The following is a 27,263-nucleotide window of genomic DNA, read 5'->3' as shown; positions in this document are numbered from 1 at the left end:
TAAGACTATAATAACTAACTGGTGCACATTAAAACATCTATAATAAGACTATAATAACTAACTGGTGCACATTAAAATGTGTATAATAAGACTATAATAACTAACTGGTGCACATTAAATCATCTATAATAAGACTATAATAACTAACTGGTGCACATTAAAATGTGTATAATAAGACTATAATAACTAACTGGTGCACATTAAACATCTATAATAAGACTATAATAACTAACTAGTGCACATTAAAACATAGTTTGATCCAGTCATTTACAATTGTTATATATATTTTTTTAATTCAACTCTTAAATCTCTAGATCAACTTCAGGTCCACCCGTCAATATAACTATTGAAAAAAAAAAGTTTAATTCCATTTTTTTCAGAAAAAAAATATAATTTTTTTTCATGGCAAACAGGCAAAATATGCAATATTTACCCCCAATTTTTTTTTTGGGGGGGGGGGGGGGGGGGGGGTAATATTTTTATTTTTAAAAACTGCCATTGCTCTAAAAATATTGATGAAATAAAATTTATGAATTATTGACCTGTCGTTGTGGCTTGTGCAGCCCTTTGAGACACTTGTGATTTAGGGCTGTATAAATAAACATTGATTGATTGATTGACCTATTTGAGGTTCTAATTACCCCCCAAACAATGTTCAATGTGGAATTTTTTGGGGGGGTAATTAGAACCTCAAATATTCAATATTTTTTAGAGCAATGACAGTTTAAAAAAATAAAAAAAGTCCCAGTAAAATTATGAGGCATCCAAAAGGGCTCCACTCAAAAAAAATTAAAGGGGAACATTATCACCAGACCTATGTAAGCGTCAATATATACCTTGATGTTGCAGAAAAAAGACCATATATTTTTTTAACCGATTTCCGAACTCTAAATGGGTGAATTTGGGAGAATTAAACGCCTTTCTAATATTCGCTCTCGGAGCGATGACGTCACAACGTGGCGTCACATCGGGAAGCAATCCGCCATTTTCTCAAACACCGAGTCAAATCAGCTCTGTTATTTTCCGTTTTTTCGACAGTTTTCCGTACCTTGGAGACATCATGCCTCGTCGGTGTGTTGTCGGAGGGTGTAACAACACGAACGGGGACGGATTCAAGTTGCACCAGTGGCCCAAAGATGCGAAAGTGGCAAGAAATTGGACGTTTGTTCCGCACACTTTACCGACGAAAGCTATGCTACGACAGAGATGGCAAGAATGTGTGGATATCCTGCGACACTCAAAGCAGATGCATTTCCAACGATAAAGTCAAAGAAATCTGCCGCCAGACCCCCATTGAATCTGCCGGAGTGTGTGAGCAATTCAGGGACAAAGGACCTCGCTAGCACGGCAAGCAATGGCGGCAGTTTGTTCCCGCAGACGAGCGAGCTAAACCCCCTGGATGTCTTGGCTCACACCGTCCCTTAAACTGGACAGATCAGCTTTCAGGAAAAGAGCGCGGATGAGGGTATGTCTACAGAATATATTAATTGATGAAAATTGGGCTGTCTGCACTCTCAAAGTGCATGTTGTTGCCAAATGTATTTCATATGCTGTAAACCTAGTTCATAGTTGTTAGTTTCCTTTAATGCCAAACAAACACATACCAATCGTTGGTTAGAAGGCGATCGCCGAATTCGTCCTCGCTTTCTCCCGTGTCGCTGGCTGTCGTGTCGTTTTCGCTTGCATACGGTTCAAACCGATATGGCTCAATAGCTTCAGTTTCTTCTTCAATTTCGTTTTCGCTACCTGCCTCCACACTACAACCATCCGTTTCAATACATTCGTAGTCTGTTGAATCGCTTAAGCCGCTGAAATCCGAGTCTGAATCCGAGCTAATGTCGCTATAGCTTGCTGTTCTTTCCGCCATGTTTGTTTGTGTTGGCATCACTATGTGACGTCACAGGAAAATGGACGGGTGTATATAACGATGGTTAAAATCAGGCACTTTGAAGCTTTTTTTAGGGATATTGCGTGATGGGTGAAATTTTGAAAAAAACTTCGAAAAATAAAATAAGCCACTGGGAACTGATTTTTAATGGTTTTAACCCTTCTGAAATTGTGATAATGTTCCCCTTTAAAAAAATGGGTCATCCCTTTTTTTTCCCTCTAACTTTCAACACTTCAATCTCGGCACTAGAATATGGTGGAAAAGTTGTTATTTTTTCCGAAAGCGATATTTGCATTATGTACGTTAAGGCATTTCCTAATGTCATGATTATTGCAAATGAAAGCTTATAGTTTATATAACAACAAACCAAATATTAGGTCATATAATTTGAATATGGTGGAAAAAAAACCTGCTAAATGAGGTGTCACTCTTAAATGTGCACATTGTTAAAATGTGTTAGTGCGGTGTGATTTGGCCATCATAAGTAGATATTGATCACTACCTTCTCGTAGTATTTGACCTCATAGTCCACAATGTCCAAGGGCGGATGTTCCTCTTCTGTCCAGGAGAGGGCGATACTGCTATCAGTGGCCCAGTCCTTCTTGATGACCCCCACCAGAGCAGGACCTTAAAAGAAAAAAAAAGAAAAAAAACAACCGGTTTAGTGGAAAAATCCTGCAATAGTAATACAAAAAAAGAGGTCATTTTAAATTCAAATCATTTAAGAGACAGCTCGACGTGAGTCAAGATATATAAATGTATATATTTATATAGTGACCACAAAAGATTGACTGAAGTCAGCATCAGACATTTGTTTTTTACTCTTGAAATGAACTCTAAAGTGATTCCACACCTCTCAGAGATGTGCCTTCAAAAAACATTCTGAAGTGTCTTCAGACAACATGAGAAAAGTTTTCACAACTCCAAATGGAAAATGAAAACACACACACACACACACACACACCTGGTAGACAGTGCCGCTGGCATATAAGTACATAACATTCACTGGCTGAAGACAACAAGTGCAATAGTCTGCTTTCAGCCAGGAGGATATGCCAGATATTTACATTTCAAGAAAAACTGTTTTTTTATTTTATTTTGAATATGATCCACAATCCTGATATGATGATGATAATAATAACAAGAATTTGCAATCCCGCTAGGAATTGCATGTGAGTGTCCTACGTGCACAAAACGCTGATATGCGTGAGTGGAACTGAAATGCGTGAATGTCCAGGGTGAGTGGAGTGCGTGGATGTTGGAACGGTTCGAATCGGACGAGAAATGTGGGACATGGAGAGGTTTGTATATTGCCCATTCATTTTCAATGGGGGAAATTCCTGGTAATACCTGGTGTATTTCCCACAAAAACTCTTAGGGATACAAAAGGAACCCCACTCAAAGTCATAACTTAAAAAAAAAAAAGTTTAGTCTCAAGATGAACTTCAGAGCTATCCGTCGATTCAACATTTTTATTTAATTGTTCATTTTTTGTTTGTTTGCATTAGGCCTTTTTTTTTTTACCAAAGAAAACATAGCTTTTTATATGGCAAACACACAAAATATGCAATATTCCCCCCTCAAAAAAATATTTTAAAGTGGAATACATGCTGTGAGGTAGTTAATTCATAACAAAATTGGTTTTGATTCATTATTATTTTTTTAGCAATTGTAGTTTAAAATTATTTTTTTTAAATCCACGAAAACTCTCCGGGATACAAAAGGAACCCCACTTAAAGTCATACCTTTTTTTTTTTTTTTTTTAACTATATACACTTTAGTCTCAAGATCAACTTATCTGGCAATTTTAAGTTTTTTTTTTGTTTGTTTTTCTTTGTTTGTTTTATGCCCTTTTTGCCAAAGACAACTTTGTTTTTGTTATATGGCAAACACACAAAATACGCATTATTTCCCCCCCAAAAAATATGTTAAAGTGGAATATATGCTGTGAAGTAATTAGAGCCATAAATAAGTCAATAACTCATAACAACGTTGATTTTGATTCATTATTATTTTTTGAGCAATGGTAGTTTATAAAAAAAAAAAAAATCCACGAAAACTCTTAGGGATACAAAAGGAACCTCACTCAAAGTCATACCTTTTTTATTTTTTTATTTATACACTTTAGTCTCAAGATCAACTTAATATCTATCTGGCAATTTTAAGTTTTTATTTATTTTTTGTTCATTTTTTCTTTGTTTGTTTTATGCCCTTTTTGCCAAACAAAACTTTGTTTTTTATTTGTAATATTTTCCCCCAAAAATATTTCAAAGTGGAATTTTTGATGTGAAGAAATTAGAGCCATAAATAGATCAATAACTCACAACAACATTGATTTTGATTCATTATTATTTTTTGAGCAATGACAGTTTTAAAGAAAAAAAAACAGCCTGCATGGAAACTTTTTGTGTTATTAGAGTCAAAATTGCAACATTTTCTTATTACATTTCACCTTTTTACTCTTTTATTCTACTTTTTTGATTATTAGGGACCGCAATGTCCCTTTGGGACAGAGGACCCTATTGTATTTTGTGCGTTTTATTATTATTATTATTCCACCGCCTCTTTGAGCTGTAATTTGACCCCCTTAACATGCTTCAAAACTCACCATATTTGACACACACATCAGGACTGGCGAAAATTGCCATCTAATAAAAAAACCAAACCACAAAACTCAAAATTGCGCTCTAGTGCTCCCTAGGAAAAAACACAGACAAAACTGCTTGTAACTTCCGGTAGGAATGTCGTAGAGACATGAAACAAAAACCTCTATGTAGGTCTGACTTAGACCTAGTTTTCATTAATTGACAACCCCCAGCAAAAATCCACAGGAAGTTTGCAATTCCCCCTTCAAAACAAAAGTTTTGTAAAAACCGGTCACCTTTTTTCAAACATGATCTCTTCTGAGCGCGTTTGTCGTGTCGGCTTCAAACTAGTACAGGAGAGAGATTGAACCCTTCTGATTAAAATTCCACCATAGATCATACATTGACATCCTTCATCAAAAATAAACAGGAAGTTGGCAATTCCCCCTTCAAAACAAAAGTTTAGTAAAAACCGTCACTTTTGCCTCTTTGAGCTGTAATTTGACCCCCTTTACATGCTTCAAAACTCACCAAACTGGACACACACACATCAGGACTAGCAAAAATTGCGATCTAATAAAAAAAACCAACCCCAAAACTCAAAATTGCGCTCTAGCGCCCCCTAGGAAGAAAACAAAGACACAACTGCTCCTAGGAAGAAAACTCAGACAAAACTGCCTGTAACTTCCAGTAGGAATGTCTTAGAGACATGAAACAAAAATCTATATGTAGGTCTCACTTAGACCTACATTTCATTCATTGACAATTGACAGAAAAAATCCACAGGAAGTTTGCAATTCTCCCTTCAAAACAAAAGTTTGTAAAAACCGGTCATTTTTTTTCAAACATTATCTCTTCTGAGCGCAGTCAGAAAAATACGGTACATTTCACCTTTTTACTCTTTTATTCTACTTTTTTGATTATTAGGGACCGCAATGTCCCTTTGGGACAGAGGACCCTATTGTATTTTGTGCGTTTTATTAGTATTATTATGCCGCCGCCTCTTTGAGCTGTAATTTGACCCCCTTAACATGCTTCAAAACTCACCATATTTTACACACACATCAGGACTGGCGAAAATTGCCATCTAATAAAAAAAACAAAAAACCCAAAACTCAAAATTGCGCTCTAGCGCCCCCTAGGAAAAAACACAGACAACACTGCTTGTAACTTCCGGCAGGAATGTCATAGAGACATGAAACAAAAACCTCTATGTAGGTCTGACTTGGACCTAGATTTCATTCATTGAAAACCCCCAGCAAAAATCCACAGGAAGTTTGCAATTCCCCCTTCAAAACAAAAGTTTTGTAAAAACCGGTCACCTTTTTTCATACATTATCTCTTCTGAGCGTGTTTGTCGTGTCGGCTTCAAACTAGCACAGGAGAGAGATTGAACCCTTCTGATTAAAATTTGACCATAGATCATACATTGACATCCTTCAGCAAAAATCAACAGGAAGTTGGCAATTCCCCCTTCAAAACAAAAGTTTAGTAAAAACCGTCACTTTTGCCTCTTTGAGCTGTAATTTGACCCCCTTTACATGCTTCAAAACTCACCAAACTGGACACACACACACAAGGACTGGCAAAAATTGCGATCTAATAAAAAAAAACCAAGCCCAAAACTCAAAATTGCACTCTAGCGCCCCCTAGGAAGAAAACACAGACACAACTGCTCCTAGGAAGAAAACTCAGACAAAACTGCCTGTAACTTCCAGTAGGAATGTCTTAGAGACATGAATGAATGGGTGAATGTGGAAATACTGTCAAAGCGCTTTGAGTACCTTGAAGGTAGAAAAGCGCTATACAAGTATAACCCATTTATCATTTATTTATTATAAACAAAAACCTATACGTAGGTCTCACTTAGACCTACATTTCATTCATTGACAACCCCCAGCAAAAATCCACAGGAAGTTTGCAATTCCCCCTTCAAAACAAAAGTTTTGTAAAAACCGGTCACCTTTTTTCAGACAAAACTGCCTGTAACTTCCAGTAGGAATGTCTTAGAGACATGAAACAAAAACCTCTATGTAGGCTTCACTTAGACCAGGGGTCGGCAACCCGCGGCTCTAGAGACGCATAGCGCCGCCCTAGTGGCTCTCTGGAGCTTTTTAAAAAAATGTATGAAAAATGGAAAAAGATGAGGGGGAAAAAAATCTATTTTTGTTTTAATATGGTTTCTGTAGGAGGACAAACATGACACAAATCTCCCCAATTGTTACAAAGCACACTGTTTATAATAAACATGCGTCACTGATTCGAGTATTTGGCGAGCGCCGTTTTGTCCTACTAATTTTGGCGGTCCTTGAACTCACCGTAGTTTGTTTACACGTATAACTTTCTGCTACTTTCTAGGACATGTTTTATGCCACTTATTTTTCTGTCTCATTTTGTCCACCAAACTTTTAAGGTTGTGCAAGAAAGGTGAGTTTTGTTGATGTTATTGACTTGTGTGGAGTGCTAATCAGACATATTTGGTCACTGCATGACTGCAAGCTAATCGATGCTAACAGGCTATTTAGGCTAGCTATATGTACATATTGCATCATTATGCCTCATTTGTAGCTATATTTGAGCTCATTTAGTTTCCTTTAAGTCCTCTTAATTCCATGACACACTATCTGTATGTAGTATGTCTTTAAATTTTTTGCGGCTCCAGACAGATTTGTTTTTGTATTTTTGGTCCAATATGGCTCTTTCAACATTTTGGGTTGCCGACCCCTGACTTAGACCTACAATTCATTCATTTGAACCCCCGACAAAAATACACAGGAAGTTTGCAATTCCCCCTTCAAAACAAAAGTTTTGTAAAAACCGGTCACCTTTTTTCAAACATTATCTCCTCTGAGCGCGTTTGTCGTGTCGGCTTCAAACGAGCACAGGAGAGAGATTGAACCCTTCTGATTAAAATTTGACCATAGATCATACATTGACATCCTTCAGCAAAAATCAACAGGAAGTTGGCAATTCTCGCTTCAAAACAAAAGTTTAGTAAAAACCGTACATTTTGCCTCTTTGAGCTGTAATTTGACCCCCTTTACATGCTTTAAAACTCACCAAACTGGACACACACATCAGGACTGGCAAAAATTGCGATCTAATAAAAAAAACAACAACCCCAAAACTCAAAATTGCGCTCTAGCGCCCCCTAGGAAGAAAACACAGACACAACTGCTCCTAGGAAGAAAACTCAGACAAAACTGCCTGTAACTTCCAGTAGGAATGTCTTAGAGACATGAAACAAAAACCTATATGTAGGTCTCACTTAGACCTACATTTCATTCATTGACAACCCCCAGAAGAAATCCACAAGAAGTTTGCAATTCCCCCTTCAAAACAAAAGTTTGTAAAAACCGGTCACCTTTTTTCAAACATGATCTCTTCTGAGCGCAGTCAGAAAAATACGGTACATTTCACCTTTTTACTCTTTTATTCTACTTTTTTGATTATTAGGGACCGCAATGTCCCTTTGGGACAGAGGACCCTATTGTATTTCGTGCGTTTTATTATTATTATGCCGCCGCCGCCTCTTTGAGCTGTAATTTGACCCCCTTAACATGCTTCAAAACTCACCAAACTGGACACACACATCAGGACTGGCGAAAATTGCCATCTAGTAAAAAAACCAAACCCCAAAACTCAAAATTGCGCTCTAGCGCCCCCTTAGGAAAAAACACAGACAAAACTGCTTGCAACTTCCGGTAGGAATGTCGTAGAGACATGAAACAAAAACCTCTATGTAGGCTTCACTTAGACCTACATTTCATTCATTTGAACCCCCAACAAAAATCCACAGGAAGTTTGCAATTCCCCCTTCAAAACAAAAGTTTTGTAAAAACCGGTCACCTTTTTTCAAACATTGTCTCCTCTGAGCGCGTTTGTCGTGTCGGCTTCAAACGAGCACAGGAGAGAGATTGAACCCTTCTGATTAAAATTTGACCAAAGAGTTTTAATTACTGCTCCGGTTTGGATTTTATGTGCCGTCAAAGTCGGTCCCGTCCATCGCTGCTTGCAGCTTTAATTATTATTATGATTTTTAGAAGGCGCCGGTAAAAAGTGAGCCGCGGGCTGCACTTTGGACACCCCTGGTTAAGCAGACACACTTTAAATACCAGTCACTCAGATATGGATCAGTTTATAACTCCCACCTCATTGCCAGCGTGGCTGTTGGTGTTTATTTTCCGCAGGAATGGAAAAGAGCGAGGCAAACACGCTTCACTGAGACTCAAATATTTACCATCAATTATTTATAAATCTCCCACTTAAACAGAGGCAAAGTAAAAGATGCACGGCCTCTCTTGACGAGCAAGCCGCTCTCGCTACATGAATACAGATCCAGAGTGACACCTGCACGGTAACAATAATGGATCAGATGTATATATATATATAGTCGTCATCGGCTAAGTAGCTGAGATGAAAGACGCCAAAGGGAAGGCCAGAAAGCGACGCCTCAGAGAGGCGGCACGTCACATGTGGTAAAGCAGACGCCACTTTCACATCTTGTCACGGCACCAAGGTTTTTCTAGCGGCAACTCGAGCCGACACGATGCGTCACAGTTCAGCAGCGCCGCCATCGCTGCTATTTTTAAAGCGGGATGGAGCAGGGCGGGGGGGGGGGAAGGTGTGCGCGGAATGTAAGACTTCCACTGCTGACTGATGCAAAACTCACACCGGAGGTGCAAAGTATGTTAATATGAGGTTAGGCCATTAAAACGCTTGATTGTGCATCACTTCCTTTTCTCATTTTTTAAAGTTTTTAAACGTCTCTGAAAACAAGCCGATTTGAAAGGCGGGTCTTATTATCGTAACAAATACAAAACCCCAAAACCAGTGAAGTTGGCACGTTGTGTAAATGGTAAATAAAAAGAGAATACAATGATTTGCAAATCATTTTCAACTTATATTCAATTGAATAGACTGCAAAGACAAGATATTTGACGTTTGAACTACAAAAATGTTGTTATTTTTGGCAAATATTAGCTCATTTGGAATTTATGTATTAATCAATCCAACAAAATAATACTGTCAGGACGTGGACTATCTTGATGCAGCTTTCTGCGAGGCTTTCGCAGCTCGCTGCGAGGAATGTTTTCCCGTGGTGCAAACGAACCAGACTGGACATGGCGTGCAGGTAAAAAACATGATTTAGTCTCTTACTAAAAAAAGTACCAAGGCGGAGACACAAAACTTATACTTTGACGTAAACTATGGACATGAAACAAAACTCGCTAACTGTGACATGAAAAAACAAAACTTACGTGGCAAGGCATGAAACATGAACTATGGTATGAAAACTAGCAAAATCAGAGTATCAACAATGTCAGTAACTATGGCAAGAAGTGAGCACAAACAGAGTAATGTCGCCAGGTCGACTACCTGGCAACTACCGGCTTAAATAATAATGACATGATTAACACGGGTGCGTGAGTCCAAACAAATGACAGGTGAAACTAATAAGTTGACATGGTAACCAAAACAAACTCAGGAGGTGCACAAACAGGAACTAAAAGGAGTCCAAAACTAACAGAAAACACAAAAACATGGATCATGACAAATACACAATAATACCATAATAATACAATTGTAATTCCAAAACCAAACCCGACCCAGCAACGTTCAGAATAGCAATCAACAGAGCAATTGAGAGGACACACAAACGCGACACAAAACAATCCAAAAGTTTGGATGCCTGCAACGTGTTTCAAAAAAGCTGGCACAAGTGGCATAAAAGACTGAGAAAGTTGAGGAATGCTCATTAAACACTTATTTGGAACATCCCACAGGTGAACAGGAAAATTGGGAACAGGTGGGTGCCATGATTGGGTATTAAAAAAAAGCTTCACTCATTCACAAACAAGGACGGGGCGAGGGTCACCACTTTGTGAACAAATTGTTTAAGAACAACATTTCTCAATGAGCTATTGCAAGGAATTTAGGGATTTCCACATCTACGGTCCGTAATATCATCAAAAGGTTCAGAGAATCTGGAGAAATCACTGCACGTAAGCGATGATATTACGGACCTTGGATCCCTCAGGCGGTATTGCATCAACAAGCGACATCAGTGTTTAAAGGATATCACCACATGGGCTCAGGAACACTTCAGAAAACCACTGTCAGTAACTACAGTTCGTCGCTACATCTGTAAGTGCAAGTTAAAACTCTACTATGCAAAGCGATAGCCATTTATCAACAACACCCAGAAACGCCACCGGCTTCGCTAAACCCAAGCTCATCTAACATGGACTGATGCAAAGTGGAAAAGTGTTCCGTGGTCTGACAAGTCCACATTTCAAATTGTTTTTTTGGAAACTGTGGACGTCGTGTCATCCGGAACAAAGAGGAAAAGAACCATCCGGATTGTTATAGGCGCAAAGTTCAAAAGCCAGCATCTGTGATGGTATGGGGGTGTATTAGTGCCCAAGACATGGGTAACTTACACATCTGTGAAGGCGCCATTAATGCTGAAAGGTACATACAGGTTTTGGAGCAACATATGTTGCCATCCAAGCAACGTTATCATGGACGCCCCTGCTTATTTCAGCAAGACAATGCCAAGCCACATGTTACAACAGTGTGGCTTCATAGTAAAAGAGTGCGGGTACTAGACTGGCCTGCCTGTAGTCCAGACCTGTCTCCCATTTAAAATGTGTGTCGCATTATGAAGCCTAAAATACCACAACGGAGACCCCCGGACTGTTGAACAACTTAAGCTGTACATCAAGCAAGAATGGGAAAGAATTCCACCTGAGAAGCTTAAAAAATGTGTCTCCTCAGTTCCCAAACGTTTACTGAGTGTTGTTAAAAGGAAAGGCCACGTAACACAGTGGTGAAAATGCCCCTGTGGCAACTTTTTTACAATGTGTTGCTGCCATTAAATTCTAAGTTAATGATTATTTCCAAAAAAACAATTAAGTTTCTCAGTTGGAACTAGGGATGTCCCGATCCGATATTTGGATCGGATCGGCTGCCGATATTTGCCAAAAATTGCGTATCGGCAAGGCATGGGAAAATGCCGATCCAGATCCAGTTTTAAAAAAAACTCCGGTCCGTGTTTTCCAACGCACCGATTTAAATAATACATTCCACTTTTCTGCTGCTCCCTAATTTCCGTTCCGCATTTTCCAGCACACCTTCAACACATCCACATGTCTGTGAATTCTCACGCAGTTGCTTTTAGCTGCTGGCATTACACGACAGGCTCTTCTCACTCTTTGCTGTGTCTCCCTCTCACAGACAGCAAGTCCACCTTCTTACACACGTCACATACTGTCACGACATACGTCACATACTGTCACGTCATACGTCACATACGTATACGTCCTCCCCGTGCAGAGAGGTAGCAACATGGCTAACGTTAGCTGTGATGCTAGCGCAGCCGTGTGAGCAACGCTCCCTCTAAGGTGCTCGCCTGTGCAATTGCGCACTGTTTAAGCGTCCTCTGCGCATAGCAAATCTATGCCACGCACAAAATCTAATAAAAAAATAAGCGCATAACAATTTTCGACACACGGACACGACAGAGAAAACAGTTTTCGTCATCATTGTTCAAATATTGTGACGTTTGTCGAGACGCTTATCTCCATTCGGTGCCACACGTCCACACCATCAAAATGCAGAGGCAAAAATTTCCACATCAACACCGTATGAAAAAATTAGTGATTTTTTTAGTTGTGATTTCCTTCTCTGCATGAAAGTTTAAAAGTAGCATATATTAATGCAGTATGAAGAAGAATGTTTTAATGTAGACATGCAAGCCTTGAAAGAAAATTTTGAAAATCAAGACTACATTTCCTGCAAATGGGTGCATTTCTACCCTATATTTTAACTTTAGATTTATTCTCATATCAAACTCTTTTGGCTGTCTTTTTGACACTTACATCCGGCGCCCCCCTCCACACCCTGGATTATAAATAATGTAAATAATTCAATGTGATTATCTTGTGTGATGACTGTATTATGATGATAGTATATATCTGATAGTATATATCTGTATCATGAATCAATTTAAGTGGACCCCGACTTAAACAAGTTGAAAAACTTATTGGGGTGTTACCATTTAGTGGTCAATTGTACGGAATATATACTTCACTGTGCAACCTACTAATAAAAGTCTCAATCAATCAATCAAAACACATAGAATCATCATACTGCTGTGATTATATGCATCAAGTGTTCATTCAAGGCTAAGGCAAAACATCGAGATATATATTGTGTATCGCAATATGGCCTTAAAATATCGCAATATTAAAAAAAGGTCATATCGCCCAGCCCTAGTTTCAATGATGCCATTTCTGTTTGTCATGTATAATTTTGTCTATTTTGTGTTTATCCTTGAATAAACAGGTCAGTTTCTTGTTACCAACCATTGTGTATTATTCAAACTCCCCTAATTCAGCTGGCTAGTTGTTATCAAGAGTACTAAAACCCTTTTCAACATGATTCTGACAACTAAGTAGGCTAAATAACTTTAAACTTTAATACATGCTCGGATAGGCCAGTATCGGTCAGTATCGGTATCGGATCGGAAGTGCAAAAACCTGGATCGGGACATCCCTAGTTGGAACATTGAATATCTTGTCTTTGCAGTCTATTCAATTGAATATAAGTTGAAAATGTTTTTTGTATAATTCTTTAAGGTGATTGGACGTTTTGTATAATATTCACAAAGTTCAATGAGCAGGTTGTGTAATGTGTGACCACGTGTGTTAACTTTTTGTGTCAGTTGCATTTATTTATTTTTTTGGGCCATGACTAGGAAAGGTTGTTTGGATTGGGTCATATAAGTAAATGCGGTGCCGTGTTGACTTCAAAGTACATTGCATGGTCATTGACCTGCTTCTCTCACGTCATCCAGGTGACGGTAGCGAGTTCGCAGCAACATTTATTTTTAAACGCACCGCGGGCCAGATTTCCTATTAGACTAATGACGTCTCTCGGGCCAAACTGAAAATTATATACAATATACAATATACCAACAATTGCTACCATTGAGTACCTGGAATTGGTACCGTATCAGTTCACATGTGAACTGTACCCATCTCTACATACAGTGTACCAAAAATAAAGATGACTTTCAATCAGGTAACAAAATACTTGATTGATAACTACGCTGAGTGAGTCATGTCAAATAAATCATGGGCAAAAACAGGACTGGGGAAAAAAACAAAAACACCACCCAGTAATTGAACTGTGTTGTCTATTAGGAAAGTTTGCAAGATCACATCACACATCTGCTGACGCGGCGTACTTTGATATCAGCCACTCTTCCTGTCGGGGTGGAAGGTGGAATATCTCAATCGAGCCGCCAGCTGCAGTTATTAATGGATCATAAGTCGTTCTGCGGAATGAATGAGATACAGAAGGGTCACTTTTTGTTTTTAAATCTCGTGCCAGTGGAGAAGTCTCCTCCTCTGACAGTTGAGCACAAAAAGGAAGCAAATTGACTTTATTAAATGTTTGGGAAGCATTTTAGTAAACAAAAACAGTTTTATTTTAAGTAATATAATGTATATAATGCATAATATACTGTATAATGCATATGTTCCTTTTTGACTGTACTTGAATGTATAATAGACTGTATTTACGTTATTCACATGTGAATAATGCTGTACAATAGACTGTATTTATATTATTCACATGTGAATAATACTGTATAATAGACTGTATTTATATTACTCACATGTGAATAATGCTGTATAATAGACTGTATTTATATTATTCACATGTGAATAATGCTGTACAATAGACTGTATTTATATTATTCACATGTGAATAATGCTGTATAATAGACTGTATTTATACTGTTCACATTTGAATAATGCTGTACAATAGACTGAATTTATATTATTCACATGTGAATAATGCTGTATAATAAACTGTATTTATATTATTCACATGTGAATAATGCTGTATAATAGACTGTATTTATATTATTCACATGTGAATAATGCTGTATAATAGACTGTATTTATATTATTCACATGTGAACAATGCTGTATAATAGACTATATTTATAATATTCACAATAATGCTGGATAATAGATTATATTTATATTATTCACATGTGAATAATGTATAATAGACTGTATTTATAATATTCACATGTGAATAATGCTGTATAATAGACTGTATTTATATTATTCACATGTGAATAATGCTGTATAATAGACTATGTATATTATTCACACGTGAATAATGCTGTATAATAGACTGTATTTATATTATTCACATGTGAATAATGCTGTATAATAGACTGTATTTATATTATTCACATGTGAATAATGCTGTATAATAGACTATGTATATTATTCACACGTGAATAATGCTGTATAAAAGACTGTATTTATATTATTCACATGTGAATAATGCTGTATAATAGACTGCATTTATAGTATTCACATGCGAATAATACTGTATAATAGACTATTTATATTATTCACATGGGAATAATGCTGTATAATAGACTGTATTTATATTATAGTGAATAATGCTGTATAATAGACTGTATTTATATTATTCACATGTGAAAAATGCTGTATAATACACTGTATTTATATTATTCACATGTGAATAATGCTGTATAATAGACTATTTATATTATTCACATGTGAATAATGCTGTATAATAGACTGTATTTATATTATCCGCATGTGAATAATGCTGTATAAGACTGTATTTATATTATTCACATGTGAATAATGCTGTATAATAGACTGGATTTATATTATTCACATGTGAATAATGCTGTATAATAGACTGTATTTATATCATTCACATGTGAATAATGCTGTATAATAGACTATGTATATTATTCACACGTGAATAATGCTGTATAATAGACTGTATTTATATTATAGTGAATAATGCTGTATAATAGACTGTATTTATATTATAGTGAATAATGCTGTATAATAGACTGTATTTATATTATTCACATGTGAATAATGCTGTATAATAGACTGTAATTATATTATTCACATGTGAATAATGCTGTATAATAGACTATGTATATTATTCACACGTGAATAATGCTGTATAAAAGACTGTATTTATATTATTCACATGTGAATAATGCTGTATAATAGACTGCATTTATAGTATTCACATGCGAATAATACTGTATAATAGACTATTTATATTATTCACATGTGCATAATGCTGTATAATAGACTGTATTTATATTATAGTGAATAATGCTGTATAATAGACTGTATTTATATTATTCACATGTGAATAATGCTGTATAATAGACTGTATTTATATTATTCACATGTGAATAATGCTGTATAATAGACTGTATTTATATTATTCACATGTGAATAATGCTGTATAATAGACTGTATTTATATTATTCACATGTGAATAATGCTGTATAATAAATAGTCTGTATTCATCAATCAATCAATCAATCAATCTTTATTTATATAGCCCTAAATCACAAGTGTCTCAAAGGGCTGCACAAGCCACAACGACATCCTCGGTACAAAGCCCACATAAGGGCAAGGAAAAACTCACCCCAGTGGGACGTCGATGTGAATGACTATGAGAAACCTTGGAGAGGACCGCATATGTGGGTAACCCCCCCCCCCCCCCCCCCCCCTCTAGGGGAGACCGAAAGCAATGGATGTCGAGTGGGTCTGACATAATATTGTGAGAGTCCAGCCCATAGTGGATCCAACATAATAGTAAGAGTCCAGTCCATAGTGGGGCCAGCACTGATCACATGTGAATAATGTATAATAGACTGTATTTATAATATTCACAATAATTCTGTATAAGACTTTATTTATAATATTCACAATAATGCTGTATGATAGACTGTATTTATATTATTCACATGTGAATAATGCCGTATAATAGACTGTATTTATATTATTCACATGTGAATAATGCCGTATAATAGACTGTATTTATATTATTCACATGTGAATAATGCCGTATAATAGACTGTATTTATATTATTCACATGTAAATAATACCTAAGTGTTTATTGTCTATTGTGAGAGAACTGTGGTGCTGAATTTCCCCCAGGGATCAATAAAGTACTTTCTATTCTATTCTATAAAAATTGATCAGAGCTGTTTCTCTATTTTATAGAGGAATGTAGTTAATCATAGAACTGCCACCTAAAAAAACCATTAAAAAAAGTGTAGATTTCGAATGGAGAATCGTTACCGCCGAGAATCGAATCAAATGGTGAACTTCCCAAAGATTAACGGCCCTACCGTTGAGTAAAAAAGTCAGTTTTTGCCGCAACTTTTTGAAAAAGCTTCTGCAAAGTCCAGCACTTTAAGGTTGCGACAATCACCAACAAAAAAATCCTGCAGCGACTGAATAAATTCCCAGAACCATTACAGGTCAAACTAATGCTGACATAAATGACTTTTTTTTAGAAGATGTAACGACATTAAAAGCAAACAACTTTCAAAACTTGGAGGAAAGTTACTTACACTTTCGGGCCTAATTGAGCTTTTCATTCATTGTTACTCCATCCATATGCTGCGTCTAATCGTCTCTTTGTTAGCTCTGCTCTTTTTTCCTCCTCCTTCCTCTTTCCAGCGCATCCTGGGGGAAATTTAAGCCGCAGCACTAAATACTCTACATTTCTATCAGTTGCTAATTAGAACAGATTTCAGTTTGCTGTTCAATTTGATGCCGTGCAGGGTTGTTTGTAATCATTTGGTGTTTGCAAACAGCGTCCTGCTGCCGGCAAACACAACGCACGCTGAGGGGAACCCACGGGGAATGTTTTCCCGTATTGTTCTCATATAGACGTCTTCGCTTTTGTCATGCTGCGAAGGCGGGCCGGACCCTGCGCCGGTCTCCGGTCAATCACGCGTGGACAAACAATTCCCCGCTGACAAACGCCTACGGGCCATTTCCAGCCTTAAAGGGGAAGTGCACTTTTTTTGGGGGGGGGAATTGTTTGAATCATTCACCATCCCATGTAAGACAAGAACACATGTCTTTTTTTATGCATTCTAAGTCGTAAAATACGGCTAGTACGAGGTGGCTAATGAAAATACACTATTCCGCTCATAAAAAAAAACATCCAAAAACCACCAAGGATACTTCATTTACATCTCGTGACCTAAACAATAACCAAATATTAAGAATATTGTTATTATAAGCGCTAACGCAGACAGACAATTTTTAGCTGCGCCGTGATCAAGCTTAAGCTGTAATATTGACATAATGAGTTGGTGAGCTGCTGCATCGCCTCTGAGCTGGTGAAAGTTCATTCTCCATACACTTGGGTAAAACGGAATCCATCCTATTTGGGTCCCACATCAACCTTAAGAAAGTCAATGACTTCACTATAAAAGTGGGTGACATTGTTATCGCCAGGAAGGATGAGGTCACCTACCTAGGTTCCATTATAGAGGCTAATCCTTCCTGTGATAAAATGGCAACCAAGGTAATCAAAAAGGTCAACCAGCGAACGAGATTTCTCTATAGAATCTCCTCTCTGGTCAACAAAAAGCACCATGAGGATTCTAACCCTTTTTCAATTACGCATGCACCTCCTGGTACCCTAGTACCTCCAAAACCCTCAAATCTAAACATCCCAGAACAAGCTAGTCAGATTACTTCTAGACCTCCACCCCAGATCACACCTCACTCCTACCCACTTCTCCAAAGTGGGCTGGCTCAGGGTGGAGGACAGAGTAAATCAACTTGCACCGAGCCTGGTCTATAAAATCCGCTACACCTCCCTGATACCGAAGTACATGTCAAACTACTTCCTTAACGTAAATGACCGCCATAACCACAACACCAGGGGGAGCTCCACTAACCACGTTAAACCCAGATTCCGAACTAACCAAGGTCTTAAAGGGGAACATTATCACAATTTCAGAAGGGTTAAAACCATTAAAAATCAGTTCCCAGGGGCTTAATTTATTTTTAGAAGTTTTTTTCAAAATGTTACCCATCACGCAATATCCCTAAAAAAAGCTTCAAAGTGCCTGATTTTAACCATCGTTATATACACTCGTCCATTTTCCTGTGACGTCACATAGTGATGCCAATACAAACAAACATGGCGCATAGAACAGCAAGCTATAGCGACATTAGCTCGGATTCAGACTCGGATTTCAGCGGCTTAAGCGATTCAACAGATTAGGCATGTATTGAAACGGATGGTTGTAGTGTGGAGGCAGGTAGCGAAAACGAAATTGAAGAAGAAACTGAAGCTATTGAGCCATATCGGTTTGAACCGTATGCAAGCGAAACCGACGAAAACGACACGACAGCCAGCGACACGGGAGAAAGCGAGGACGAATTTGGCGATCGCCTTCTAACCAACGATTGGTATGTGTTTGTTTGGCATTAAAGGAAACTAACAACTATGAACTAGGTTTACAGCATATGAAATACATTTGGCAACAACATGCACTTTGAGAGTGCAGACAGCCCAGTTTTCATCAATTAATATATTCTGTAGACATACCCTCATCCGCTCTCTTTTCCTGGGGGTCTGGCGGCAGATTTCTTTGACTTTATCGTTGGAAATGCATCTGCTTTGAGTGTCGCAGGATATCCACACATTCTTGCCATCTCTGTCGTAGCATAGCTTTCGTCGGTAAAGTGTGCGGAACAAACGTCCAATTTCTTGCCACTTTCGCATCTTTGGGCCACTGGTGCAACTTGAATCCGTCCCTGTTCGTGTTGTTACACCCTCCGACAACACACCGACGAGGCATGATGTCTCCAAGGTACAGAAAACAGTCGAAAAAACGGAAAATAACAGAGCTGATTTGACTCGGTGTTTGTAATGTGTTTGAGAAAATGGCGGATTGCTTACCGATGTGACGTCACGTTGTGACGTCATCGCTCCGAGAGCGAATAATAGAAAGGCGTTTAATTCGCCAAAATTCACCCATTTAGAGTTCGGAAATCGGTTAAAAAAATATATGGTCTTTTTTCTGCAACATCAAGGTTTATATTGACGCTTACATAGGTCTGGTGATAATGTTCCCCTTTAACTCATTCTCTTTCTATGCCACATCAATGTGGAATGCGCTCCCAACAGGTGTAAAAGAAAGTGCATCTCTATCCTCCTTCAAAACCGCAATAAAAGTTCACCTCCAGGCAGCTACAACCCTAAACTAACACCCTCCCCGGATTGTTAATAATCAAATGTAAACAATCAAATGCAGATACTTTTTCTTATGCCTTCTGATCTCTCTCTCTCTCTCTCTCTGCCCACTACTTGCTGTCCATATCCTACCAAGTCAGACCTACACTGTTCCAATATCCATTTCTCTGTTCTCAATTGTTGATGACTGATGATAACAACCAAACCTACCCCCCCCCCCCCACAACCCGGATTGTAAATAATGTAAATAATTCAAAGTGATTATCTTGTGTGATGACTGTATTATGATGATTGTATATCTGATAGTATATATCTGTATCATGAATCAATTTAAAGGGGAACATTATCACCAGACCTATGTAAGCGTCAATATATACCTTGATGTTGCAGAAAAAAGACCATATATTTTTTAACCGATTTCCAAACTCTAAATGGGTGAATTTTGGCGAATTAAACGCCTTTCTATTATTCGTCACAACGTGGCGTCACATCGGGAAGCAATCCGCCATTTTCTCAAACACCGAGTCAAATCAGCTCTGTTATTTTCCGTTTTTTCGACTGTTTTCCGTACCTTGGAGACATCATGCCTCGTCGGTGTGTTGTCGGAGGGTGTAACAACACGAACAGGGACGGATTCAAGTTGCACCAGTGGCCCAAAGATGTGAAAGTGGCAAGAAATTGGACGTTTGTTCCGCACACTTTACCGACGAAAGCTATGCTACGACAGAGATGGCAAGAATGTGTGGATATCCTGCGACACTCAAAGCAGATGCATTTCCAACGATAAAGTCAAAGAAATCTGCCGCCAGACCCCCATTGAATCTGCCGGAGTGTGTGAGCAATTCAGGGACAAAGGACCTCGGTAGCACGGCAAGCAATGGCGGCAGTTTGTTCCCGCAGACGAGCGAGCTAAACCCCCTGGATGTCTTGGCTCACACCGTCCCTTATGCCACCGAAGATGATCAAGAGAAGAATATCGACCCTAGCTTCCCTGGCCTGCTGACATGAGGGTATGTCTACAGAATATATTAATTGATGAAAATTGGGCTGTCTGCACTCTCAAAGTGCATGTTGTTGCCAAATGTATTTCATATGCTGTAAACCTAGTTCATAGTTGTTAGTTTCCTTTAATGCCAAACAAACACATAACAATCGTTGGTTAGAAGGCGATCGCCGAATTCGTCCTCGCTTTCTCCCGTGTCGCTGGCTGTCGTGTCGTTTTCGTCGGTTTCGCTTGCATACGGTTCAAACCGATATGGCTCAATAGCTTCAGTTTCTTCTTCAATTTCGTTTTCGCGACCTGCCTCCACCATACTTGCCAACCCTCCCGGATTTTCCGGGAGACTCCCGAAATTCAGCGCCTCTCCCGAAAACCTCCCGGGACCAATTTTCTCCCGAAAAACTCCCGAAATTCCGGCGGAGCTGGAGGCCACGCCCCCTCCAGCTCCATGCGGACCTGAGTGACGTGTTGACAACACACAACAAAAGCAGTTCGTCTGCCGTAAACAGCAATGTTGTGACACTTTTAAACAGGACAATACTGCCATCACAATACTGCCATACACCCATAATGTGTCACATTTTTGTGTTGATTTATTTATTTTATTTTGTGGTTTGAATTCGTTTTTTGGAGCTGTCATTACACATTTATCAGTATTCACATTGGTCAGTAGGGGGCAGTAAGGCGTTTCTTCCCAATTCACCTGCAGACCGGAAGTATCTTGTCATTCTGATGAGTGCGACCAGTCTGTGAACAATTGAAACGTCCTGTGTGCTTTTTCCTCCTGTACAACAGGTTCGTTTTGGTGAATCAACTCACTGAATAATATCCATGTGATCTTTATAAATTTAAGTACACATTCTGATGGTGGAGCCTAACTCTAAAGTGTTTGTGAGTTGTAGTTTGTATTTGTGAATGAATCCAGTGCACAGCTGCAGTAATCAATACAAAAGGCGACGTGAGTATGCAATGTTTATATAGGAACTTCTGATCCTAATTCAGACTCCCAAATTAGAGCTCCCGTTTTCTTATTGATTTTATAATGTATATTTGTACATTGTGTGTGTTCTGAAATAGTGACAGAAAATAGAACAAGGATGGACAATTCAACCCTTAACTCAACAATGAGTAGATGAGTGTTATGTGTCTGATATGTGTAAATAAATGAACACTGAAATTCAAGTATTTATTTTATTTATATATATATATATAGCTAGAATTCACTGAAAGTCAAGTATTTCTTATATATATATATATATATATATCTTAACCACGCCCCCCACCCCACCTCCACCCCCGACCACGCCCCCACCCCCCACCTCCCGAAATCGGAGGTCTCAAGGTTGGCAAGTATGGCCTCCACACTACAACCATCCGTTTCAATACATGCGTAATCTGTTGAATCGCTTAAGCCGCTGAAATCCGAGTCTGAATCCGAGCTAATGTCGCTGTAGCTTGCTGTTCTTTCTGCCATGTTTGTTTGTGTTGGCTTCACTATGTGACGTCACAGGAAAATGGACGGGTGTATATAACGATGTTTAAAATCAGGCACTTTGAAGCTTTTTTTAGGGATATTGCGTGATGGGTAAAATTTTGAAAAAAACTTTGAAAAATATAATAAGCCACTGGGAACTGATTTTTAATGATTTTAACAATTCTGAAATTGTGATAATGTTCCCCTTGAAGTGGACCCCGACTTAAACAAGTTGAAAAACTTATTGGGGTGTTACCATTTAGTGGTCAATTGTACGGAATATGTACTTCACTGTGCAACCTACTAATAAAAGTCTCAATCAATCAATCAATCAATCAAACTCGATTATGAATCATGCCTCTCACCTGGATATTAGGAGGTTGTGGACCTAAACCGAGAAGTTGGTCAACTTTGGCATTCAAATTATACCCGGAGATGGCGAGAAAGGCATGATCTGTTACTACAGATCATGTCTGTTTATGGTTTGTTATCAACAAACAATGCAACCGCGTTGAGTGCACGATGACATCGGCTTAAAAAGGGACACAATTAGGGCAGGTGGAACCTGCTTTCAGCCGCACATCTTTGGAACTCTTTACCACCAGACCTTCGCAACTTAGATTCAATATCCCTCTTCAAATCAAGACTCAAAACACACCTATTCCTGACTGCTTATTCTTTGTAATCATCTTTTTGTCAAGACTTGGTCCGGGGTGTGTGCTTTTCCAGGATGCAACGGAAAGTTGGCACGGGCGAGACGGGAATTAAGGTACATGATTTATTTATTAACTATAAATACAAAAAAAGGATCAAACAAAAGGCGCGCACAGTGGCGGAGAATAAACTATGAACAATTAAACAAAACTTGCAAACTATGGCTTGAATAAAGAAAACTTACTTGGCATGGACAAAAAAGGAGCAGCGTGAACATGGACATGAAAAAATGGACAGAGCATAAATGTAGTGTGAGGTCGTCAGGACGAACAACAGAAAATGAATGAACTTAAATACTATAGACATGATTAGTGAAAGCAGGTGCGTGACTCAAAACGTGAAACAGGTGCGTGACGTGACAGGTGAAAACTAATGGGTAACTATGGTGACAAGACAAGGGAGTGAAAAGCCAGAAACTAAACAAAACATGACTTAAAACAAAACATGATTACCCAGACATGACACTTTTCTTTTCTCTTTGTTGTTGTTGTTGTTGTTTTTTATCCAATTTGATTTTATTGTCGTGATTTTGTACGGTGTCCTTGAGTGCCCAGAAAGGCGCCTTATAAATAAAATGTATTATTATTATTATAATCAAAAAACGAAACCAGGTGTGAAACGCTCAATGGTCCGAGCAACAGAAAAAAGTAACTAAGGGAGGCTTAGGAGCCCCAACAACAAGCCATAAACAGACATGATCTGTAGTGACAGATCATGACACATTTTTTTTCCAGGCGGCATCCCAGTGAGAGAAAAACAAAAAAATGCTGTTTCTGTTGAAACTTGGGAAACATGGTACCTGCAGAGAACCTCTTGCATGGTAATGGAGACATTTAGAGTGTAGCACATGCACGTTGTTATGCTGGAAAACAAGATCCTTACATACGGACACAATCTTTGTAAGCGGTGTCGCGGTCGTACGGAACCGGCATCATTTCCCGTGTAACTGGGGCCATAAAAATGCATAAGTTGGCGGAGGAGAACCTCCCCGTTACTGGAGGGTGATCTCTGCTATGTGTGTATTAGCATGCATAGAGAGTGCTGAGATGTGCAGCGTTTAAGCTCTGCTGAAGGGGCGGTGTGTGTGCATGTGTAATGGTAGTGCCAAAAAAAAGTCAACTCCAAAATCATTTTCACGAGAAATTTTCAGTTGATGCATTTTGAGTAAGATACTGTTCAGGTGCAGGTAAACACGCCGATGTCGAGCCACAAGCATTCATGTCCGAAACGTGGCTGCCAAACGTTCATGTACTTTTTTTTTTAGCACCTGCCGAATCCATACTTGCCAACCTTGAGACCTAGACTAGAAATGTCCGATAATGGCTTTTTTTTTTTGTCCAACTCTTAATTACCGATTCCAATATCAACCGATACCGATATATACAGTCATGGAATTAACACATTATTATGCCTAATTTTGTTGTGATGCCCCGCTGGATGCATTTGGTGGTATATTTTAGTGTCCCGGAAGAGTTAGTGCTGCAAGGGCTTCTGGGTATTTGTTCTGTTGGTGTTTATGTTGTGTTACGGTGCGGATGTTCTCCCGAAATGTGTTTGTCATTCTTGTTTGGTGTGGGTCCACAGTGTGGCCCATATTTGTAACAGTGTTAAATAGGGATGATACTCGAAACCGGTTTTCCCGGTTGTTCGATAAGAAAAGAACCGAGTCCTCGGACTCGAATCCCTTTTTGAGAACCGGTACCCGTTATCGAGACCACTATAGTAAAGAAAAATAGTTGGTTCTTTATTCGAATCCCTGGGAACGAATCCCGTCCCGACTAGAAATGCCCCGTGAGACATCACAAGAAATGACGTCACGTAGCTCTGTCATTAGGCGCAGATAGGGAAAGCAGGAAAAACAATGGACCGGAAAAAGCGCTCCAAGGTGTAATAAAGTTCAAAACAAAAAGGTATAATCCAATTAATAACTTTACTGAGAGATTTGAGCAGGGTACAAACACATGACCAACACTTTTACGACCAAGCGGAAACATAGCAACCAGGCTAGCAATGCACCTCCACGGCAGCACATACATATATATACAAGATATCTCCCTTTTTTAACTTTTGTTTTTCTTTCCTTGTAAACAAAACAAAATCACACTGTATATGTGTTGTCTGTCTAATTATAAATAATGCAGACGAGGCGTGTTGGCTGAGTTCTTGACGTTTACTTTCACAGCGTGCTCATAACCTCATTCTTAGCTGCCGGCGTGACGACATGCAACAACACTTTTCGGGGCTACCGCGCATGCTCGTCACTCCCGTTGCATGCTGGGTAGTGTAGTCGTTATATTCCCTAGCTCATAACATCATATCTTTCCCCTTATAAAGAAATAATGTTAACTCAATAAAGTGTATTTCCTTTTTTTAGCTTTAACTTTTCATTTTTTAGCATTGTAACCACATTTGCAAACAACTTTTCTCTTCATAGAATTTTCTTTCAATAAAGAAATAAAGTGCAACAATGTCAAAGCATCATAACAAACAGTTATGTTCCAATAGCAGCAGAAGTGCACTTTTTGGAGAGCTGTATTATTTTCAATTTTGTGCCCAAGGGACTGATTTTATTTAACACTATATTATTATCTATACACCTATAGTGATCACAGAGACAGGTTGTTTTTGTGTTACTGTATATATTTGTTTTTCTGAAAAATCCCACTTAATATACTTTGGGTAACAACAATCAATATTTATTTATTTTATTTAATTTTTTAGGGGGGTAGCAGTCAATATTTATTTATTTATTGGATTTAATTTTTTTTAGGGGGATAACAGTCAATATTTATTTATTTTATTTTTTTAGGGGGGTAACAGTCAATATTTATTTATTTATTAGATTTTATTTTTTTCTTATATAATAAAAGTGAGCTTTTGTTAAACCAAATATTGTGGTTTTTTTTTCCATATACAACAACCTATCTGGACTCGATAAGAGAATCAATAAGGAATCGGTTCGATAAGAGGATTCGATAATAGGCTCGAACTCGATAATTTCTTATCAAACAGCATCCTGAGTGTTAAAGTTGTTTATACGGCCACCCTCAGTGTGACCTGTATGGCTGTTGACCAAGTATGAGAACCGGTACCCGTTATCGAGACCACTATAGTAAAGAAAAAGAGTTGGTTCTTTATTCGAATCCCGTCCCGACCAGAAATGCTCCGTGAGACATCAGAAGAAATGACGTCACGTAGCTCAGTCATTAGGCGCAGATAGGGAAAGCAGGAAAAACAATGGACCGGAAAAAGCGCTCCAAAGTGTTATAAAGTTCGAAACAAAAAGGTATAATTCAATGAATAACTTTACTGAAAGATTTGAGCAGGGTACAAACACATGACCAACACTTTTACGACCAAGTGGAAACATAGCGACCAGGCTAGCAACGCACCTCCACGGCAGCACATACATATATATACAACATATCTCCCTTTTTTAACTTTTGTTTTTCTTTCCTTGTAAACAAAACAAAATCACACTGTATATGTGTTGTCTGTCTTATTATAAATAATGCAGACGAGGCGTGTCGGCTGAGTTCTTGACGTTTACTTTCACAGCGTGCTCATAACCTCATTCTTAGCTGCCGGCGTGGCGACATGCAACAACACTTTTCGGGGCTACCGCGCATGCTCGTCACTCCCGTTGCATGCTGGGTAGTGTAGTCGTTATATTCCCTAGCTCATAACAACACATCTTTCCCCCTAAAAAGAAATAATGTTAACTCAATAAAGTGTATTTCTTTTCGTTAGCTTTAACTTTTTATTTTTTAGCATTGTAACCACATTTGCAAACAACTTTTCTCTTCATAGAATTTTCTTTCAATAAAGAAATAAAGTGCAACAATGTCAAAGCATCATAACAAACAGTTATGTTCCAATAGCAGCAGAAGTGCACTTTTTGGAGAGCTGTATTATTTTCAATTTTGTGCCCAAGGGACTGATTTTATTTAACACTATATTATTATTTATACACCTATAGTGATCACAGAGACAGGTTGTTTTTGTGTTACTGTATATATTTGTTTTTCTGAAAAATCCCACTTAATATACTTTGGGTAACAACAGTCAATATTTATTTATTTTATTTAATTTTTTAGGGGGGTAGCAGTCAATATTTATTTATTTATTGGATTTAATTTTTTTTAGGGGGATAACAGTCAATATTTATTTATTTATTTTTTTTAGGGGGGTAACAGTCAATATTTATTTATTTATTAGATTTTATTTTTTTCTTATATAATAAAAGTGAGCTTTTGTTAAACCAAATATTGTGTTTTTTTTTTCCATATACAACAACCTATCTGGACTCGATAAGAGAATCAATAAGGAATCGGTTCGATAAGAGGATTCGATAATAGGCTCGAACTCGATAATTTCTTATCAAACAGCATCCTGAGTGTTAAAGTTGTTTATACGGCCACCCTCAGTGTGACCTGTATGGCTGTTGACCAAGTATGCTATGCATTCACTTGTGTGTGTGTGTGAAAAGACGCAGG

General features: G+C 38.2%; 1 protein-coding gene across 2 annotated transcripts in view; it reads right to left on the bottom strand.

Moving 5' to 3' along the window:
• LOC133615882 (ephrin type-A receptor 6-like) overlaps positions 1–27,263 on the bottom strand; it is a 252,293-nt gene that overhangs the window by 35,810 nt on the left and 189,220 nt on the right. For both annotated transcript variants that reach the window (XM_061974746.1, XM_061974747.1), the window contains exon 9: positions 2,391–2,515. In XM_061974746.1, coding sequence (XP_061830730.1) covers positions 2,391–2,515 — 125 coding nt within the window. The remainder of the gene's footprint in view (positions 1–2,390; positions 2,516–27,263) is intronic.

Source organism: Nerophis lumbriciformis, linkage group LG15 (assembly GCF_033978685.3).
Source record: "Nerophis lumbriciformis linkage group LG15, RoL_Nlum_v2.1, whole genome shotgun sequence".
NCBI lineage: Eukaryota > Metazoa > Chordata > Actinopteri > Syngnathiformes > Syngnathidae > Nerophis > Nerophis lumbriciformis.
The sequence above is the reverse complement of the archived record's forward strand: the minus strand, read 5'-3'. Positions and strand labels throughout refer to the sequence as shown.